The sequence below is a fragment of the Citrus sinensis genome, chromosome 7 (assembly GCF_022201045.2).
Source record: "Citrus sinensis cultivar Valencia sweet orange chromosome 7, DVS_A1.0, whole genome shotgun sequence".
Classification (NCBI taxonomy): Eukaryota; Viridiplantae; Streptophyta; class Magnoliopsida; order Sapindales; family Rutaceae; genus Citrus; species Citrus sinensis.
Genome location: NC_068562.1, coordinates 27,866,698 through 27,888,146, shown reverse-complemented (window position 1 = coordinate 27,888,146; position 21,449 = coordinate 27,866,698). Strand labels below are relative to the sequence as shown.

Genomic DNA, 21,449 nt, shown 5'->3' with positions numbered 1-21,449 from the left:
TCTGTTTGGACTTGCATGAAGTCAATATCTTATCATGCTGTGTCTACCCTGAGATACAGCCAGACTGTTGTAAAAATTTTAATGTACTCGCAAGCGCACGAATCTAGAGATAGAATAGTGGTAACGAAGTCGATCCCACAGGGATTGTTATAAATTAAAAAGTCTAATTTAAATCTAAAATTAATATTAATTCTAACCTAGTTGAGCAAATTGAGTTTTTAAGAAAATTAAACCAATTAAACTAAAGAAGCAATTAAAATAAAGGAGAATTCAATAAGATAAGAATTACCAAGGTTTCAGAATCCACCACTATTCAACTAGTAATTGTCTAATTATTAATTAATCCCCAATTTTAGAGTGACAACTCGAAATCAATCTATGTCATCTCATGAATATAACAATTAAGCCCAAGTAATTAAATCTAATGTAGGTTATTTTTCTGCTTAATAATATGACATCTAAGAATCTCATGTAAACATATTGAATAACAAAGAGTCAAAGTTTCTAAGCACTCCATGTAAACAATTTAATGAAAGACATAAAATCAAAAATAATCATGTATAAACTTTATAGATCAAAGCATAGAATTAATCGAATATTAATCCTAACAATCAATCATGCATGACAGAATTGATGAAAAGATTTTATTAACATCCAATTAATCATGTGAAATAAAAACCATAATCATCAAAGAACATATATAGGGAATTAATTAAATAAAAAGATAATTATTTTATTGAATAGGGTTTCATCTTTAACCTCAGTGTAAGAAAATTAGCTAGACATACTTGAATTGAGAGCAACAAAAAAAATAAAATCAGCCATGGGAAGCCGAAATATTGCTGCTGCGGATTGCTCTCTTCCAAAGCCGAATTCTCCTCCACAGACGGCTACCCTCCCCAAAAGCCAAGAGCTTAGCTTTCTTATATAGCCTTTAAAATGGGCCCCACCTTGTCAATCCTAAAGCCAAAAGGATTTGGCCTTTTATTTTTCTTTACTCTCACTCACGTGCTCATCAATTAAGCTTGTACTAGGATTTCCTTTTTCCAATTGTAAAAGCCAAGTGGGGTCCCTTCTAAAAGCTAAAATCAATTTCTCTCTTTTGTCCGCATGAGCATGATGAATTTACTTGTTGAATTCGGTTCCTTGGCTTGATTTCCACATGCATGTATGTCTAATTCCTTCCAAAAATCAATTAATCTTTAATGCTTACAAATTGAACTCCTTTATGCTCTTTTTATCCATAATCTCCAATTCATTCCCTATTCAATAAAATAATTCAATTAATTAAAAATAACAAATAAATATAACTAACAATTATTTAATTAATGGTAAAATATGTATGTATTATATGCTCATCACAGACCACCTGCGAAACAAGAGAGGTGTTTCCAGCACCTCAAGCTTGATTCCGAGGTGAGAATGTTGAGCGTGACATTCTTGCCATCCCGAGCTCTTGAGAACAAGAAACCTGCGTAGAGTAGCTGCAGTTTTTTCTCTTCCCAAGTCTTGACTCATGGTTTCCTTTTCGAGAGTAACAAACGAATGATCAGAGAAAACAAGCATGAAGAATGCTACGATGTCAAGGGCTAAATTGGCACCCAAAGAAGGCGCATGTAACTCATTCAAACTATGCTTCTCAATTTGGAAACAGAAAATTGAAGGAGCTCCCACAATAGAACCAAAAGACTTGATCCACAAAACAATTCTCAATACAGAATGTGGTAACTGGTCGGATCTTGGTATGGAAAACATCATATATGAAATTGAGTTCAACTTCAAATTGTTCTCAAAGGCATTTTTTGGACTAAACTTCATGGTAAATGAAACTCGTGTTGTTGTTAGGCTCGAGCTGTTACAGACGGTATTAGAGTTGGCTCGTGACTCTTGTGTGGATGATTAATTGTTATTAAAGAGGACATGAGGTCCTAAAGAAAATAAATAACAAAAAATAAATCATAAGCATATGATTTTTTTTTTTAAATTCAAACAATCATAACATTATGATTAGTTGATTACGTTGCAGAAAAAAGAATTAATTTTTTTTATGAAAAAACTTGTTTGGTGGTACAAATGCAAAATATTTAATTTTAGTGCATAATCTGCTTAATCTATTCATTAAAAACAAAACAAAAAAGAATCAATTCATACTTATAATGTAAGCTTCCACGGACATAATAAATTAAGCTCCAAAATTTTCCATACAAGAATTTTCCTCATTTTATTATTAACATTTAACAATATATATACTTAGCAATTAACAAATAATATATAATATATTATTATATACCATCAAAACATAAAAAAAGAAAAGAATTTGGGTTGCCGGAGGAGCATTGGTTTATGTTTTCAGTCAACGTTGAAGGATTAAAAATAAAAAATAAAATTGAATAGTTTCCCATGGAACTTCACGATGCACATTAAATTGCTATCACGCAGTGGTGATAAGGGTATCCTATTGAAGGATCCACGTGATTTTATTTTTCTCAACAAAAACAAAAATTGGTTTTAATTTTTCTTTAGATGTGGGCCTACTGAGAGTTTGATTATTTTTAGAAAACGTCAAAATAAGGTTTTCAATTAAGGTGCGTTTGGTACTACGTCGGTCTAATAATTGTTCTTAATAATTTTTTGTATTTGTTTTATGATATTATATTAGTGGATATGAAAATATATTTGGTAACTTATTTTAGCTGTAGTATTTAAAATGAAAAGTTGTAATGATATGCTCGATAGTTTATCTGAAAATGACACCTTCAAACATGAACTTATATCGTTTTGATATACCGCACATTACTATTGTTGTTTTCATCACCCTGGTGTGATGGTGGTAATCAGATATCATTACTCATTATTAAAATATAAAATATATGGCACCGGCGTTTATGCCTTGTACAAATTAAGTTAGTTATTATATAGCCTTCAACATAACGAAACACTGACATTGAATGATACGACTCGCATGATGAGACACTGACATGAACTCCAACTTATGATTTAGGTTCCACAAGATCAAAATGAAGCAACAATAACCAAACAAAAGTAATAAGCTCTCCGCCACTAGTAACTTGTTGGGCATGTGCCTTTGGTCTGCAATGACTTGCTCCATACGACAACAATTCCACCCAAACTTTGCTCACTAACTCCCATTTCATATCCTTTTCCAGCTTTTGAAGCTCGTTGGCCAATTTTATTGCATCATTAAGTACAGATAACAATACTTCCCAAGCATTAAATTCAAGCATGATTTTTTCGCATGCAAACTTGACCGGATTTGGTTTTAGACTCTTTTCTTCAAAAAATTTCTTGGCCTCAACACAGGTATCTCGCAGTCTAAATTTTGAAAAACTGGCCGTAGAATTCAGCAGGGCGGGCTTCAATTGTAGAAGATACAGCATGTAATCCGAGAGGATCTTGCTGAGTTCTCTAGCATTGTAGGTCTTTTCATTTGAAACTTTTTCGGCAGTGTAGTAAAGGAGTTCAGTAGCAACGTGCCATATTATAACGCTCTCAATAAGACTAAAATCGCGATATGTTGCCGACATGTTCCTCATGAATGCTATGAGATCACCATTAGTATCGAATTCCTGCAGAGTACAATCGCCTGTAGCTGAACATATTCTCTTGATACCCACCTCTGGATCATCTGCATACTGAGCTTTTCTCTTCATTTCATCAAATATAAACCGCCACAACTCTTTTGTCAGTGGCTCATGGGATATTGATGTCTTTATTCTTATATCAAACAAAACATCACCTAGGCCGAACAAAGCAACGAGTTTCTCAAGATTGAAGTCTAAAAGCGCAATGATTTTGTAAATGCGCAGAAACTGGATGAGCTTGTTTGTGGCAATGGTTATATCCTCAAAGATTTTATGGACGCCGGACCTATGAACGAAATCAATGATTAGAAGATGCAAATAACTATTGACTTTCTGTACTCTGCTGGGAGGCGCCTCGACCCAATACGTTATCCAACTGAGTCCCGCGACAGAACCAGACCATCTGCGTAACAGAAAAGGTGTATCCAACACCTCGGACTCGCCGCCACCACTGTGTGAATGCCACCGTGGGCTCTTGAGAATGATAAACCGCTGAAGAATAGAAGCTATACGGTTTTTGAAATTTCCAAGTCTTGATTCATTGTCATCATTCCCGAGAGCACCCAACGTCCAATCCGAGAAAATGAGAAAGAAGAAAGATATGATGTCAAGAGCCATGGCACCCAAGAACAGGGCGTACGTAACACAAACATCAAACTCAAAGAAACCATGCTTCTCAACATGGAAATAGAAAAATGAAAGGGCTGCCACAACTGAGCCAAAACATATGAGCCGCAAAGTAATTCCCAAAACAGAGTGTGTTACCTGGATCTTGGTATATAAAACTTCATAAACCAAGTTGAGTTCAACCTCAATTATTCCCAAGGCATCTTCTGGACTAAAATCACCAAAGAAAGGCCCTGCAAAATTAACCCTTTTGAAGTTGGACATGAGTTCGAGAAGTATCCCCTTGAAAATTTTGAAGTATTGACAACCCACCTCCAGATAACATCTGTCTTTCTTGATCACAATATCACGTTTTTGATAGTGCTCCGCGAGTTCTCGAAGAGTCGACTCTCGAAATTTCTCCACGCTTGCAAGATATAAAGCTAGAATCCTCTCAAAATACTTGATAACTCCAGCAATAAACATGAGTATTGTTGGGATGAAAAGCTTGTTTCCAGGAAGCGTCAGAAGAAAGACATAAACAGCGGCAACAACCTGGAATATGAATCCAAACAAGTGCCTGGGCCAGAATTCGTTATCTTCAAGAGCAAATGCAGTAATGGTGTCTGGACTACCGAGGTGTGACAACAGAAATGGAACCCAAAATGCTAAAAGCTCATTGTTCTCGGCAGGCTGCTTTGAATGGTCAGGAGTATCCCTTGCTCTTTCAGTGATGAGTCCAACGCCAAAATTAGCAACCCAATCTGCAAGCAAGTAAGCTGACCAGACTACCGAAATTACCAGTTTATTTCCCGTGCCATTTCGAAGGGAAGCAAACAGAATCAACACCATTTGCAATGAAAGACTAAACAAGATTACACCTCGTATGTTGCAGTTATCCCATATTTTCCTTACACTATCCGGGATTGGATTAACCATTTTCTCTCCTGCTTGGTAAAAAGATTAAAGACTATAGTCTCACAGTTGCTATTGTCGAGCTAATAACTCTTTTGAGAGGCGGAGGAGCAGTCATACATTTCTCGAGTCAACATTGACGCCTTGACTTGACTCACGGGGTTAAAACTCTCAAACTGTGATGCACATCTAATAAATGACAGTTGTACCAACATCATCAAATCAAAAATTAAAAAGTTGGTGGGAGCTATTGACATTTTGAGAAATTCTAGAATATAACGGTCTATAGTTATTGTCAGATAACAATTAAATTTGTCGAAAAAAAGCTTGTCAACTATAGTAAATAATAGCAAGTTTAGGCTCCTCATCTCACCCAAACAGGTTTTGAGATTTGAAAACCTTTACTTGCCCTAGAAAGATTTCATGCTTTTAAGTTTCCAATAGCCTACTTATGGCCAAGCTTAATTAGCTAGTTTACGCTTCTCGTCTCACATCGAGTATATTTTGAGACTTAGAACTTTTACTTTCCGTAGAAAAATTTTGTGCTTTTATGTTTTGCTCGCCTACTCACAATTGAGCTGAATTAACAAGTTTAGGCTTCTTGTCTCACATAGAGCAGATTTTGAGACTTATAACATTTACTTGTCTTAGAAGGATTTCGTGCTTTTATGTTTTTGCTCTCCTTCACATGGCCAAGCAGTATTAGCAAGTTTAGGCTTCTTGTCTCACCCCAAGTAAATTTTGAGATTTGAAACCTTTATTTGTCTCAAAAAGATTTCGTGCTTTTATATTTTGCTCGTCTACTTATGGCCGAGCTGAATTAGCAAGTTTAGGCTCTTTGTGTGACATGAACAAATTTTGAGACTTGCAACCTTTACTTTCCTTAGAAAGATTTCATGATTTTATGTTTTTTCTCGCATACTCATGGTCGAGCTAAATTAGCAAATTTAGGCTTCTTGCCTCATATCAAGCAAAATTTGAGATTTAGAACCTTTAGTTGTCTTAGGAAGATTTCATGCTTTTATTTTTGCTCGCCTACTTGTGGCTGAGTTGAATTAGCAAGTTTAGGCTCCTTGTATGATCTAAACAGATTTCAGGACTTGCAACTTTTACTTTCCTTCGAAAGATTTTGTGCTTTTATGTTTTTGCTCGGCTACTCATGGTCGAGCTAAATTAACAACTTTATGTTTTTTATCTCACATCAAGTAGATTTTGAGACTTAGAATCTTTACTTGCCTTAGAAGGATTTCGTATTTTTATGTTTTTGCTCACCTACTGGTGGTCGAGCCGAATTAGTAAGTTTAGACTTCTTATTTCACCTTGAGCAGATTTTGAGACTTGAAATCTTTACTTGCCTTAGAAAGATTTCATGGTTTTATTTTTCTACTCGCCTGCTCATGGCCAAGCTGAATTAGCAAGTTTAGGCTCATTTTCTTATCTCAAGCAAGTTTTGTGACTTGAAACATTTACTTGCCTTAAACAATTCATTTTGTTTATTCTACTCACCACGAAAGAGGCGAGCAAGTAATTTTGGCCTGGGCAATTTCAAATTCAAATTGGATTCGGATGAATCTTATCAGATTTTAGATAATTCATATGAGGAAAAAATTCATCAAATTATAATCCAAACTTTAAATTTGACTTGATTCAATCTGAAATAGTTTGGATTAGATTGAGATCGAATGACTATTTTGGATTAGTTAAGATTCAGATCGGTTCAGATTGCAATCAAATTTGGGACTTCTTTGACAATTTTCACAAAAAAATTTATAAAATCTATAATAAATGAAATCACAAAACACAAGTAAAACCATAAAAAAAGATGCAGTTGAGTAATGTAAACCACACAACTAATGTAAACCATGAACTGATCATCTTAAAATTCTAATCGATGGTATGCATGAGTTCTTTGGAGCTTTGATGGCTTTCGGTCTACAACTCACCAGCTAGTAATCGATGTTGATCAAGATGCAACTCGGATCGGCAGGTTGTATCTTTATGGCATCGTAGGTCTGAGGAGCTTAAATTTGTGGCGACTAAACGCTGATCAAGATGTTAGGTTTTGTACTCCCGAGGTAATTTTCTAAACCAATCTCTTGCTCGTTCTTCTAGTGTTAAGGGGAATGCTCTGCACCTCAGTAATGATGTTAAGTTTTGCACTCCTACACTCTCATTAAACTATTTTATGTGCATTAATGGGTTACTTTTCCCGAAATAATGAAGTTTCGAAAAGCGAAAATCACTTAGAATCATGGTGTTAATGATTTTTGCTAATAGTAAGGATTCATTATCTAGCATTATTCTTCACCTTTAATTTCTCCCTTGACCTTGCATCTCCTCAATGGTTTGGGCTAGCCTTTGTATCTCAACTTCTAGCCCTCTAGCGCAACCAGGGTTCTGTACCGCCACTTGCTCACCTTCACATTCTGCATCTAACAAACGTTGGCTCAACTCTCTTTACTCGATGTTCTTCTCCTTTCACACCTATGTTGTGAGATTTGGGTTGTTTGAATGAAATCATCCATTCCTGGTGGTAATCGTACAACATTTCCAGGTCTTTCTGGTGCTTGTTTCATGTGGCTTGACTTAAGTATGTCTGCATTCCTAAAAGGATTCCTTTCATTGAGCCTCATATGCCTTTCCCTTAATTCTTGCAATAACATAGCCAAGCCGTCCATTTGCTTCATTATCTACTAAATTCTTTCATTCATCGCCCTATCTATAACCTTATGGGTGATGTTGGGAAAAGGGACTACCACAACCAGTTGTAAATTAAGCGAAAATAAAACTCTTTTCCTCTTTGTATGATTAAAATATGATATGTACCACAAATAAACAAGCAGAAAAATAAACTACCAAAATTCAAAGCAAACACCAACCACGAGAAACACAGATTTTTTTTTGTGAAAAACCCAAAGTAGGAAAAATCACGGGATCGTAGTTCGATAAAATCTTCCACTATATTATTGGGATTATAGTATAAATTCTTCTCTAGATAATATTAGAGACTACCAACATAAAAAATTTCAATATTCTTGGCTTACAGTAATAGTCTAATATTTGTCTCTTTAACAAATGGGTATCTCAAATAATAGCAAAAGAGAGGATAAAATAAAAATAAAATCAACAGGATTGTAGAGGGCGATGCTAGGAACTTACACTCAAAATTTGGGAGAAATCAGAGTTAATTCTGCCTTCTGATCATCTAATTAAAAATTAAAATCATTATTCCCAAATAAAAGCATCCACTGTCTTTTCTCTCTCTCCCGCCGCTTCTTCTGCATGCTCACATTATTTAGGGCAGCGACTTTCACTTGCTTTATAGGCAAATTTCATGGCAAATTTCATTTGCCTCCTTTAAGTTTCTTTTAATTGCTTAATTGTCTACACTTATTCAACTTTAGGCTTGGGCTACCCAAATGAGATGGACCCAACAAATTCCCCCTTCAGATTATATGGGGGGGCATCACGAAGCCCGCTTTCAGTATACAATTTTTTCAGCTTTTCCTTAGGCAATAACTTTGTCATCATATCTAGCTCATTCTTCTTTGTTTGAGTCTTTTCAAGCTGTAACTATTTCTTCTTAACCACGTCTTGTATCGAATGATACATCATATCAATATGCTTGGATTTTGAATGGTATGTCGAATTCTTTATTAAGTAAATAGCATTTTATCTGTCGCAGTACACAATAAAGTTGTTTTACTTCACACCGAACTCTTGTAGGAAATTCTTTATCCGCAAGGTTTCTTTGCAACCTTCAATGATTGCAATATACTTTGCTTCTATAGTATATAGAGCAACATATTGCTGAAGTCTGGACTGCCATGAGATTGCTCCCCCTGCAAAGGTGAGCAAATATCCTAATAGAGATTTTCTGGAATCAACATCCCATACTATATCTGCATCTATGTACACTTGTAACACAGATTTATCACCACCAAAACATAAACATGTCTTGGAAGTACCTCCGAGGTATCTGAGAATCTATTTTACCTTTTTGCAGTGTTCTTTGCCTAGATTGGAGGGAAACTAATTGACTACACCTACTGCATGAGCAATATCTGGTCTTGTACAAACCATGGCGTACATCAAACTACCAACTATTAAAGCATAAGAACTTTTTTCATCTTTTGCTTCTTTTTCTTACTTGTAGGATAATGCTCGGAACTAAGCTTGAAATGACCCGCAAGTGGAGAATAAACAGATTTTGCCTTGCTCATGTTAAATCATTGAAAAACCCTTTCAACATATACTTCTTAAGATAACCATAACTTCCTAGTTTTTCTACCGCGGGAAATCTTCATGCCAAGAATCTGTTTCGTTGGTCCCAAGTCCTTCATTGCAAAAGACTAGCTAATTCTCTCTTTAGATTGTCAATATTACTAGCATCCTGGCTAACAATCAACATGTCATTCACATAAAGCAAAAGAATGATGAAATCATTATCACCAAACTTCTTCACAAAAACACAATGGTCGCACATAGTCTTGTTAAAACTATAATTATCTATGAAAGAATTAAATTTCTTGTACCACTGTCTTGATGCCTGTTTCAGCCCATACAAACTTTTCTTCAACTTGCACACAAGTTCTTCTTTGCCTTTGACACTAAACCCTGCAAGCTACTCTATGTATATTTACTCCTCTAAGTCACCGTGCAAGAAATTGTCTTTACATTAAGTTGTTCAATCTCTAGATTCAAGTTAGTTGCTAATCCCAAAACAACTCGGATAGAAGACATTTTCATCACAGGAGAAAATATTTCTTCAAAATCAACACCTTTCTTCTGACCAAAACTTTTCACAACTAATCTAGCCTTATACTGCTATTGTGAGTTAATTTCAAATCTTCAACCTGTAAATCCATTTGTTCTTCAGTGCCCTCTTTCCCTTAGGTAGCTTCACTAGGTCAAAAATGTGGTTTTCATTCAAAGATTTCATATCTTCCTACATTGCTTTAGCCCACTCATTTTTATGTTTATGAGACATGGCTTATTCAAAACATTCTGGCTCCCCTTCATCTACAAGCATCACATATTCATGTGGAGGGTATTTGGTGGAAGGTCGTCGTTCTTTAGTAGATATTCTCAATTCTGGCTCAATTAGTGGTATAGGTGGTTCTGGAGGTGTTAGGCCAACTGGTTCACATCTTTACTTATGATTAATTTCCTTGCCACCGGGTCCCATAATTTGTACCCAAATTTTTCATGCCCATAGCATAAGAAAATGCATTCCTTGGTTTTATCATCAAGCTTCGATCTTCCTTCTTTAGAGATATGAACATATGCTCTACAACCAAATACTCTCAAGTGTTTATAAGAGATATTTTTTCCTGTCCAAACTCTCTCAGGTACATCACTATCTAATGGAGCTGAAGGGAAAAAAGTTAATCAAGTTAACAACAGTACATTTTACCTTTGCCAAGAAAGATTTAGGAAGCTTAGTATAAAAAAGCATACACGCGATCCTCTCTTCAATTGTTCTGTTCATTTTTTTTGCAACATTATTCTGCTGCGGGGTTTTTGGTACATTCTTCTCAAGTCTTATTCCATGGGATCTGCAACACTACTCAAGTGGTCCTCTGTACTCACCAACATTATCTATGCTGACACATTTTAATTTTCTTCATATCCCTTTCTCAATATAAGCATGGAATAATTTAAATATATCAAGCACCTAGTCTTTAGATTTCAAAGCAAAAGCCTACACTTTTCTAGAACAGTCATCATTTAAAGTCATAAAATAAGCAGCTCCTTTTATTAATCTACTTTGCATCATGCAAACATCAGTGTGAATGAAATCAAGGATTTGTAACTTTCTTGATGGAGAAAAGCTTTTAAAAGCTACTAAGTGTGTCTTTCCAGCTAAGCAATGAATACAAGTCTTGAAGGATATCCTTGCGAAGCTCGGTAAAAATCCTTTTCTAACAAGAGTTTCCAATCCTTTCTCACCAATATGACAAAGCCTTTTATGCTATGTTTCAATGTCAGAATCTTTTACAAGCACATTCACATCTTCTTCCTTGATCTTGGCTTCTAACACATAGAATGTGTTAGCCAAGATCCTATTTGTGTCTTTCCAGTTAAGTAATGAATACAAGTCTTGAAGGGCATACTTGCGAAGCTAGGTAAAAATCCTTTTCTGGCAAGAGTTTCCAATCCTTTCTCACCAATATGACAAAGCCTTTTATGCTATGTTCAATGTCAGAATCTTTTACAAGCACATTCACATTTTCTTTCTTGATCTTGGCTTCTAATACATAGAGGGTGCTTATTTTCCTCCCCTTACCTAACATTAGAGAGCCTTTGGTGAGCTTTCATTTTCATTCACCAAATTGATTAGTATAATCATCATCAAGCTTGCCTGTAGAGATCAAATTAAGACGAATATCTCGTACATATCTGACATCTTTAAACAATAACTTAAAGCCAATGCTGGTTTTCAAGCAAATATCTCCTATGCATACAATCTTGGATGCCCCTTTATTTTCCATCTGAACATGACCATAATCACCATTAACATAAGATGTGAAGTAATCACGATTCGCAGTAACATGAAACGAAGCACCCAAAAAGATGGTTAATTTAAAAATATGGATTTGTACTTTATCAATTAAATTGAGGTTATTTTAGGAAATAATATTCAAAAGGGTGTTATAATGATTTTAGAGGGATGTTGAAAGCTCCATTCTTTAATAAATTTATTCTAATCCAATTGTTTATCCATTCAAAAAATTTGACCTAATTAACTCATAATAATCCACTCAACCTATCTTAAGTCAGTTGGCTTGGATTGGGTGTGGTTCATTAGGTTTTCCATAATCAAGTGATACTAATTTGGTTGCTGCAATCAAAATATAATTTGCTTCGATCTTTGAGGTGAAGGCTTAGCCCAATTGCTGCCCAAGCAGCGGTGGATTTAAGAACTTAATTCATTGGCCGTAAAATAATAATAATAATAATAATAATAATAATAATAATAATAATAATAATTGACCCAATATCAAAATTTCTTTATAAATTTTTTCCGCTCAAACAAATTTTTTTTAAAAAAATAATATAAAATTAAATGTTTCTTTTTTCTTTTTTTTTTGGTTGAGCACGTATTTTCCATGCAAATCCATCCTAGGGCCAGTGTTGTTTTGAGCAAGGAATATGGTGAAATCTAATAATTAAAAGAGAAAAAAATAAAAATGTTTCGATCAATAATTATATTAATTTCTTATATATGAAGTTGACTTTCAACCTCAGTTATTCTCAAGGCATCTTCTGGACTAAATCTTTATAAGCGCCCGGTTCTATAAGCACAAAAGTCAAAGAAAGACATAGCTACAGAGGGAAGAAATGAAAAAAATAAGTGAGAGATGAGAAATGAAAAATATCGGTTGTGAATTAGTAAAATAATAATAATAATAATAACAACAACAACAACTTGTATCTAATCTATTAATTAAAGTCAACTATTCATATAATCTGAGAGTCTAAAAATAATATGAGAATTTAAACAATTTTAAGGGTAGTAGGGGAGACTTCCCCACATACATTCACATGGGAATCGCACAGCTCAAGTCTTTAATCACCGAAATTTCTTAAGTTCAAGCTAATAAAAGAGCACTATTTAATACCGCCAGAGGATTTCACTAATAGAGACATAAACAATTGTATAAATAATCGTATACAAATTGATGTGTTTTAAGACTAAAATTATAAATAATAAAAATAAATTATGTAGCTATATGAGGTTTTTTTTTTTAATTCCAAAAATTATAACGTTGCCCAAAAAAGGAATAAAAAATTTAAAAATAAAAACGTGTTTTGCGGCATCAATATTAAACTCTTAAATTTATTGCATAAGTCTAATTCTTTTGTTTTCAAACGGGACTTTACTCGTTTTCGTCGTTCGTAGATCCGTATATTGATCCGCGTGATGGTCAGTCAATATGCATCTCGAAAACAAGAAGTGTTAGTTAGATTGTTTTTTGTTTTTTTAGTCGGTCAACCGTCAAAGTTGACTGAACAAATAAATCAATGACGGCCCATCACCTTTCAGAGAGCCGCCACCCCACTCTTGAGCAAAAATGGTTAATCCAATCCCTGAAAGTGTCAGGAAAATATGGGATGAATGGAACATACGAGGTATAATCTTGTTCAGTCTTTCATTACAAACTGTCTTGATTCTGTTCGCTCCCCTCCGAAAATCCACAGGCAATAAACTGTTAATCTCGGTGATTTGGTCAGCTTACTTGCTCGCTGACTGGGTTGCTTATTTTGGCGTCGGACTCATCACTCAAAGAGCAGGAGATATTTCTGACGGACCTGACCATCCTTCGAAGCAGCCAGCGGAGAGCAATGAGCTTTTGGCATTTTGGGCTCCATTTCTGTTGTTACACCTCGGCAGTCCAGACACCATTACTGCATTTGCCCTTGAAGATAACGAACTCTGGCCCAGGTACTTGTTTGGATTCGTATTCCAGGTTGTTGCCGCTGTTTATATCTTTCTTCTGACGATTCCCGGAAACAAGCTTTTAATCCCAACAATACTCATTTTTATTGCTGGAATTATCAAGTATTTTGAGAGGATTCTTGCTTTGTATCTTGCAAGCGTGGACGAATTTCGAGACTCGACTCTTAGAGAACTCGTGAAGCACTACCAAAAATGTGATATTGTTATAAAGAAAGACACAGATTATCTGGAGGTGGGTTGTCAATACTTCAAAATTTTCAAGGGGATACTTGTCGACCTCATGTCCAACTTTAAAAGGGTTAATTTTGTAGGCCCTTTCTTTGGTGATTTTAGTCCAGAAGATGCCTTGGGAATAATTGAGGTTGAACTCAACTTGGTTTATGAAGTTTTGTATACCAAGATCCAGGTAACACACTCTGTTTTGGGAATTACCTTGCGGCTCATATGTTTTGGTTCAGTTCTAGCAGCCCTTTCAGTTTTCTATTTCCAAGTTGAGAAGCATGGTTTCATTGAGTTTGATGTTTGTGTTACGTACACCCTGTTCTTGGGTGCCATAGCTCTTGACATCATAGCTTTCTCCGTGCTCATTTTCTCCGATTGGACGTTTTGTGCTCTCCGTAATGATGACAATGAATCAAGACTTGGAAATTTCAAAAACCACATTGCTACTATTCTTCAGTGGTTTATCATTCTTAAGGGCTCACGATGGCAGCATACACATGAAGGTGGCGAGTACGAGGTGTTGGTTACACCTTTCTTATTTCGCAGATGGTCTGGTTCTGTCTCAGGACTCAGCTGGATAAGATTATGGGTCAAGGCACCTCCAAGCAGAGCACAGAAAGTCGAGAGTAGCGTACATCTTGCCTGCGACAAAGTCAATCATCATTTCGGCTTTGCAATCAATGGTTTCATTCATAATTGTGGCATCTATCAAATCTTTCAGCTTCTGCACATTTACAAAATCATTGCTCTTTTAGACTTTATGATCGAGAAACTTGTTGCTTTGTTCGGCCTAGGTGATACTATGTTTCAGATAAGAGTCAAAACATCAACATCCCTTGAGCCATTGACAAAAGAATTGTGGCAGTTTCTATTTCACGAAATGAAAAGAAAAGCTCAGAATGCAAATGATCCAGAGGTGGCTATCAAGAGAATTTGTTCACCTACAGGCGATTGTACTCTACAGGAATTGGATACAAATGGTGATCTCACTGCATTCATGAAAAAGATGACTGCAACATATCGCGATTTTAGTATTATTGAGAGTGTCATAATATGGCACGTTGCTACTGAACTCCTTTACTACACTGCCGAAAAAGTTTCAAATGAGAAGACTTGCAATGCTAGAGAATTCAGCAAGATCCTCTCGGATTACATGCTGTATCTTTTACAACTGAAGCCTACCGTGCTGAATTCTACGGCAAGTGCTTCGAAATTTAGACTGCGAGATACCTGTATTGAGGCCAGCAGATTCTTTGAAGGGAAGAAGTTAAACCCAAATCCAGTGAAGTTTGCCTGTGAAAAAATCATGCTTGAATTTAATAATTGGGAGTTAATGTGTTCTGTACTTAATGATGCAACAAAGTTGGCCAACCAGCTTCAAAAGTTGGAGAAGGATATGAAATGGGAGTTAGTGAGCAAAGTGTGGGTGGAATTGTTGTCGTATGGAGCAAGTCATGGCAGACCAACAGCACATGCCCAACAGGCTACTAATGGTGGCGAGCTTATTAGTTTTGTTTGGTTATTGTTGCTTCATTTTGATCTTGTGGAATCTAAACCATTTTGAATTCGTCTCTGTTTCAATATGTTGAAGGCTACGACTAACATTCTTTAGATCCATTATAAAAATGAGCAACATACTGCAAGACCAAAACGAGCCAATCCCTCTAGGCACCGTTAATAACCAATTTGTGGCATGTATCCTTGATCTGCAGTGACATGCTGCATATGACTACAGTATAATTCCACCCAAACTTGGCTCTGTAACTCCACCAAGTTTTGAAGCACTTTTGACAACATGATTGCATTAGTTAATACAGATTTTGTTTGATCTCCCTTTCAGTCATGTGTTCAAAAGATAGTAAATGTGCAGAAATTGGATGGCCTTTTTTGTAACATTGGCTATATTGAGAATGATTCGTCGATGTTACGAAACGAATGAAATTATTGATTGGTATCCTGTTACTTAGAATGGTGGATAAATGCAGTGAAATACGAAGTTTTGTAAAGATATAGTAAAAATGTTAAACACCGATACTTTTTATAGCTACTTGTTATTTTTTAATTCCTAAAGTGAAAATGGGCTTTAAAAATATTAAATTGGAATTACGCCCATAAGAAAAAGCTTAGAATTTATGTCAAAAATCTAGCTAGAAACAAAATAGCTCATGCCAAACAAAACCAACAAAATTGAACTGAGTCCAATTAATTTGATTTTGTTTTGTATGGTTTAAAATCTCCCAAGCTTAAAAAGCTAACTAAACCTAAAGTGCCCAGTCCTACTCTTTTTTAAGCTTCTTCGAAAAATTGTTAATTTTATGTATTTTCAAGTAACTTAATTTTCTTTGAACAAGTTACTTGTGTATTTGTGTTTAACTATATACTTACCTCATCCACAATGATTTTTCATTGCTTGAACAACAAAGGTTTTGGAGGAAGTGAGAGTAAATGGTTTTTCTCTGAGAACATCAATTATGGAGTTATCAATGAAATGAGGCGCTTGTTCGGGATTTTAATTGATTCTCAAATAATCAATTATTAAAAAGAAATCACAAAAGATAGTTCAGTTGGTCATTTGTCATAGAAGTAAAAAGTCCATGGATCACATCCAAGAGCAGAAGTAAAACCACCTGCATTGACCACGTCCCCCAAAAAAAAAAATGAAAAGATTAAATTGAAAATTTACTTATTTTATGTGAATTTTGCAACCAGCCCCTCATTAATTATTAGCCTCTTCAATTTTACAGATTTACGTTTTATCCTAATCAAGTTTGTAATCTTCCTATTGTTACCCCTGTCAAACCAAAATTCTGGTCTCGCAAGTCGCAACTGATCACGTTCAAATGATACCCTTTAATTTGCGTGGAATTGAGTGGGGTGCCTGATTGCTAAACAAATTCGCTTATTTAAAAATCTGGCCCCAAATTATGTTTAACAAACAGTCATTTGATTGTAATTAGTGTATTGTGTAAAAAAAAAAAGCTGAAATTAACAATCTTTGTTGGATAAAAATAATTGAAATGAAAAATAGCGAGTAGATTTTCGAACAAGGAATAATTTAAAAACCCACCACAATCTCAAGTGTATCAAATCAGATGTTACATAATAAAGAAAATACGCTAACATATGTTGGAATAATTTCCGCATGAAAATGTTCTCAAAGGAATGATTATGATTTATCAAAGAATTTTTGATAGAAACATGTATGTCCAGAGATTATTGATAGGAATCGATGAAGAAATTGAAATGTAGTCCTAAATAAGTAAAGGATTTTAATAGCTCAGTTGGTTGATCGTTATATCTTGGCACAGGCTTGGCACGCAGGCTTCCTACGTGCAAAAGCTAATTTTTTGATTGCCTCATATGTATCGCCTCTTTGTCTTTTGTTTTGCAAGCGATCATTGCTTCCTTTTTCGTGTTGACGTTTCTTTTTGGATTTCTCGGAATTTTTATCGGGCGTTGACATCTCTGGACTACCATCCGCGGGGCGTTTTTTATCCCCGGACGACTTTCCAGGGTCATTAGAAGGACTAGTAAGAGTTCCCGGTGGACTGTCGATCACTCCCCGTAAATGCTGTAACACAGAACCGATAGCTGTCTTAAGCTGACATATTTTTTCATCTATTTGAGCAACCTGTTGCTCCAGTTGATCAATTGCTCTCTCATAATCAGCATGTTTACCAGATCTTGATGATGTGGCAGCGGACATATCTGGTCCTGAGGGTGGATTGAATACTTCTGCTCCTGGAAAAATTTTAGCCACGCATCAGTTAATTATTCTCATTCGGAGATCTAATTAACTTGCTGAATACGTAATATAGTTACAATATCATTACATGTACATACTTTTCAAAATGCATGAGTCAGGCTGATTTTAACTCAAGCTTTTGATTTAAAATTTTGATATAAACTTTGAATCACTGATGTCTTAATGGTAGATAAATTGCATCATTAAATGCTATTTTAACTATCAATATCAATATATCATTTGATTATGTAAGATAAATAATGGCTCAAAATGTTTTGTAAAAAACTTAAGTTAATAGTTCAACCCATACATCATTGTGCAAATCCCAGATCTACTGATTAAAATATAAGCAAAAAAAAATTCACTTTTCCTGAGTAAGGTGATAGAAATTTAGAAAAATGTTATTACTGAAAAATAAGGAGGAGTAATTTACAGACTAAAAGAGATTGAAAAATTATAAAAGCAATATATGTAAAAGATTTAGTTAGATAAAATATCATTCGATAATGATTGCAGATTAAACGTACCTGTGTTTCTTCCAAGAAAATCACTTGATCCACACTCGCAGGAAGCTAAGCAATACAACAAACGACTGATGAGCCCAGTTTCAAGCACTCTCCCATCGTGAGGGCTTTATTTATATAAATAACCATGGCTCACTGAAACTGGTCATTTGGTCAACGGTTACAATTATTCGGAATTGCAAATAGGTTCCGAAGTTGTTTGCATTTTTCCTAAATAATTTTCGGGAAGGCTCAACAACTTCCATTTTGTCGTATACTGGTTCCCGCGTTTTCAAATTTCTTCTAAAGCTGGCGGTGCTTAATAAAGTTGAAAAAAGAAAAAATGATATTTTTATGTATGTTTGACTTCAAAGGATTAGGAGAACCCTTCTAGATTCACTAGACTTGTTATATTAATCAAGTTGAGTTTCTTTTTTTTTTGTTTATGTATATTACGTTTATGTAAAGTGAAATACATTACTGATTTGAATCTGGAACCTTTTATTACAATGCAAGAGATTATACCGACCAAACAAAAATGCTTACCAGGTTATACCATCTATAAATGCATAAACCAAAAAAGTAGGGATCTTACTGAAATTTGGCGTGGCTACCCTCCAGCAGCTTCAGCATGGAAGATAATCATCACATTAGTGATAGAATAATAGTTTGAGAAATGCTATGCTTACTTTAAGTGCCCAAATTAAGGTGTTAACAATAGAGTATTATCATTTGAATGAAAAATGATAAGATTTAATAACTAACTATCACTTGAGCCAATTATTAAATAGTATTACATTATTTGCTGCAAAAGTTAGGATACAAATTAAGTATTCCAACTAAGTAAGTATAACATTATCGTAATAGTTTTTAGATTCCAACTGAGTAAGCATAGCATTATTGCAATAATATTTATTTTCAATACATGTTGGTCATTAATTGGTGATACATCAGCTGGAAAACCATTTAGCTTAACATCTTAAGGATAGAATAATTGATGTTTTTTTTGCTAATAATTTATGATTTTTATTTTTATTTTTATATGAACGAGCCTAGTTGTAGAGGCGTATTATTGATAGTAAAAATGAAAATACAAAAATCACGGGGAAAGTTTTTAGAAGTTTTGGATTGTAAAAAAAATCTATCAATTTTTTACCATACATTCATACATTCGACAATAAAGTTTGAAAATATCCGAAAACATTGTAAGTTATCAGCAATTCACCCAAAGTCTTTAAAGTGTTCAGTAAATAAAATTATTTAAAATATCAACATTAATAAACTAATGTAGATCGACTTCAGGAATTTTTCATCTTTACTTGTTTGATTCAATCCTACGACAAACTACAGCCTTTCGTTCTAAGGAGATATATTGCAGTATCTTGCATTGAAAATTATCGGTAGCTAATACATCGCATATATTTTCTTTGATGAAATGATTAAAAAAATATGAATAAAGATTTTGAAACAAATTGTAAATATTTAATATTATTTATGAGTAAAATACAGCTAGACTCTGCCGGTTTCTTAATTTTATATTGTGCCTAGCAAACCGTAGATCTTCCCTTCAAAAATTGAATAAAATTTTCCTCGGATCTGGAGGAAACGAAAATTTGCACAACGTCCTTAATTCCTGTGAAGACTTCCTTTGTTTAGGGGAAGTCTTTCTTTATTGAACGTAAAATTGTTTCACGTAAAAAGTCTTCCCTTTATATTGTATGAGTAAGAAGAAAAAGAAAGAAAGACATGAGATAATGGAGAAAACGACTTATATTTCTTTAAAGGAATTTGTAACGGTTGACGAACTTGACTTCCTCTGATATGAGAAAATGAAATAGTGTAAATCTCGAAATTTTATCCTGAATAATTTTATCTTAAATCGAACTTTTAATGATATAACATGTAATGTGTTATTTGTTAACCCGAAATTTTTCATAATTTTTACATGAATTAATTTTATTAGTTTATCATTTAAGTAATAAATGTTGCATTATTAAAAATAAAATTTTAAAATATAGAGCAAAGGGCATTACTCTTTTTGGGGTGGCGGCCTAGCCCCAAGATGTACATGGTACCACGACTCCCACTATCTCTTTCTCTGAGCTCTTTTTCCTGCAAAAAGTCAAAAGCGTTGAAGAGAGAAAAAAGAAGTAAATAAAAGAAAAAAAAACTGAAAAGCAAACAAGCGGGATAGAGTTTTTTTTTTAATACTATTTAAATTTATAAAATTTGTAATTAAAGTTTTCTGTGATCCTTCACTTTTCAAGAAGTATTTTTATAATTTTATCTTGGCAAATATTTGTTTAGTCATTATATTTCAACTTAAGTGTTTATATGATTCTTATATTTTAAAGAATACCTCAAAATGAACTTACAGTTAAATATGTTCATTCTTACCTTCATTTTACTTTCCTTTTACAATAACACTGTTTCAAAAATATTTTTAACATTTTACATATAAAAATTTAATTAGTAAATTTAAAAAAATTATTTATTAGTAAATAAATTCATAGATATCAACGTGAAAATAGTAGTATTTTTTATTCATAAGCAACAGTCTTCCTAATAATTATTTATAAATAGATTAGCCAACTTAAAGTACTTTTCAATATCCTTGCAACAATCTCGCTGATAATTATTTTATAAAATTAATTTACCAAATTAATCTTAAAAGTAGAATAATAATAAAGATATTTGTGTAAATTTTTATGTTACTATTAGGATTAATTTGATAAATTATCATTTTTTTTATTTTCATTAATATCCACAAGAATATTGTTGTAAGGATATTGTTGTAAAAGGATAGAAAATGTAAGGGTGGGAGTATAACATATTCAACAGTAGGAGTGTCTTGAGATGTTTTTTTCCTTAAATATATGGACTAAATGGGCAGTTATCGAAAAATATAGTGAGTAAATGAGCATTTACTTATTTTATCTTCAGCACCCCATTTTATCGTAAATATTGACATTTACATAATTTACAGGGAAATTACCAATTTTCCCAATCAAAATATACCACTTACCTTAAATACATTTTTATTCATACCTATTGTAAATTGAATAAATCATATAAATGAAATAAAAATAAAAATTTGAGTACTAAAAATGAGAAATATATGTTTCAATGTAAATAAAAAATTAATAATAAATATTTTTCTTGTGCCTTTTGTTATTCTTCAAATACTTTTCTTATAATAAATATATATATTGTATTCCAAAAATAAATTCTTAAGTAAATGACCTATCTATATCTTTCTTTGTTTAAATTTTGTGTGGTAGGAGATTTTTGGATACTATGAAAATAATATAGAGTAAGTAATATATATTGATTTCAATAAGTGAGAAACTATGAATCTCCCTATATTGATTTTAATAAGGGAAAACTAGCAG

The 21,449-nt window shown here is 33.8% G+C and overlaps 2 protein-coding genes across 2 annotated transcripts; one reads left to right on the top strand and one right to left on the bottom strand.

The window, feature by feature from the left end:
• Nucleotides 1-2,990: 2,990 nt before the first annotated feature.
• On the bottom strand, nucleotides 2,991-5,147 carry LOC107176718 (uncharacterized). The gene has a single exon (XM_015529557.1). It carries the CDS (start codon nucleotides 5,145-5,147, stop codon nucleotides 2,991-2,993), a length of 2,157 nt encoding a protein of 718 aa, XP_015385043.1.
• Nucleotides 5,148-13,102: 7,955 nt separating this feature from the next.
• On the top strand, nucleotides 13,103-15,798 carry LOC107176728 (uncharacterized). Its single transcript, XM_025095127.2, has 2 exons — nucleotides 13,103-13,572; nucleotides 13,726-15,798. The coding sequence occupies exons 1-2, from the start codon at nucleotides 13,202-13,204 to the stop codon at nucleotides 15,371-15,373; spliced, it is 2,019 nt and encodes a 672-aa protein (XP_024950895.1). The 5' UTR covers nucleotides 13,103-13,201; the 3' UTR covers nucleotides 15,374-15,798.
• Nucleotides 15,799-21,449: the final 5,651 nt, after the last annotated feature.

Coding starts and splice junctions, on each gene's coding strand:
- LOC107176728 (XM_025095127.2), top strand. CDS start 13,202: ATGGTTAATCCAATCCCTGAAAGTGTCAGGAAAATATGGGATGAATGG. Junction 13,573..13,725: donor GATAACGAACTCTGGCCCAG/GTACTTGTTTGG, acceptor GTATCTTGCAAG/CGTGGACGAATTTCGAGACT.
- LOC107176718 (XM_015529557.1), bottom strand. CDS start 5,147: ATGGTTAATCCAATCCCGGATAGTGTAAGGAAAATATGGGATAACTGC.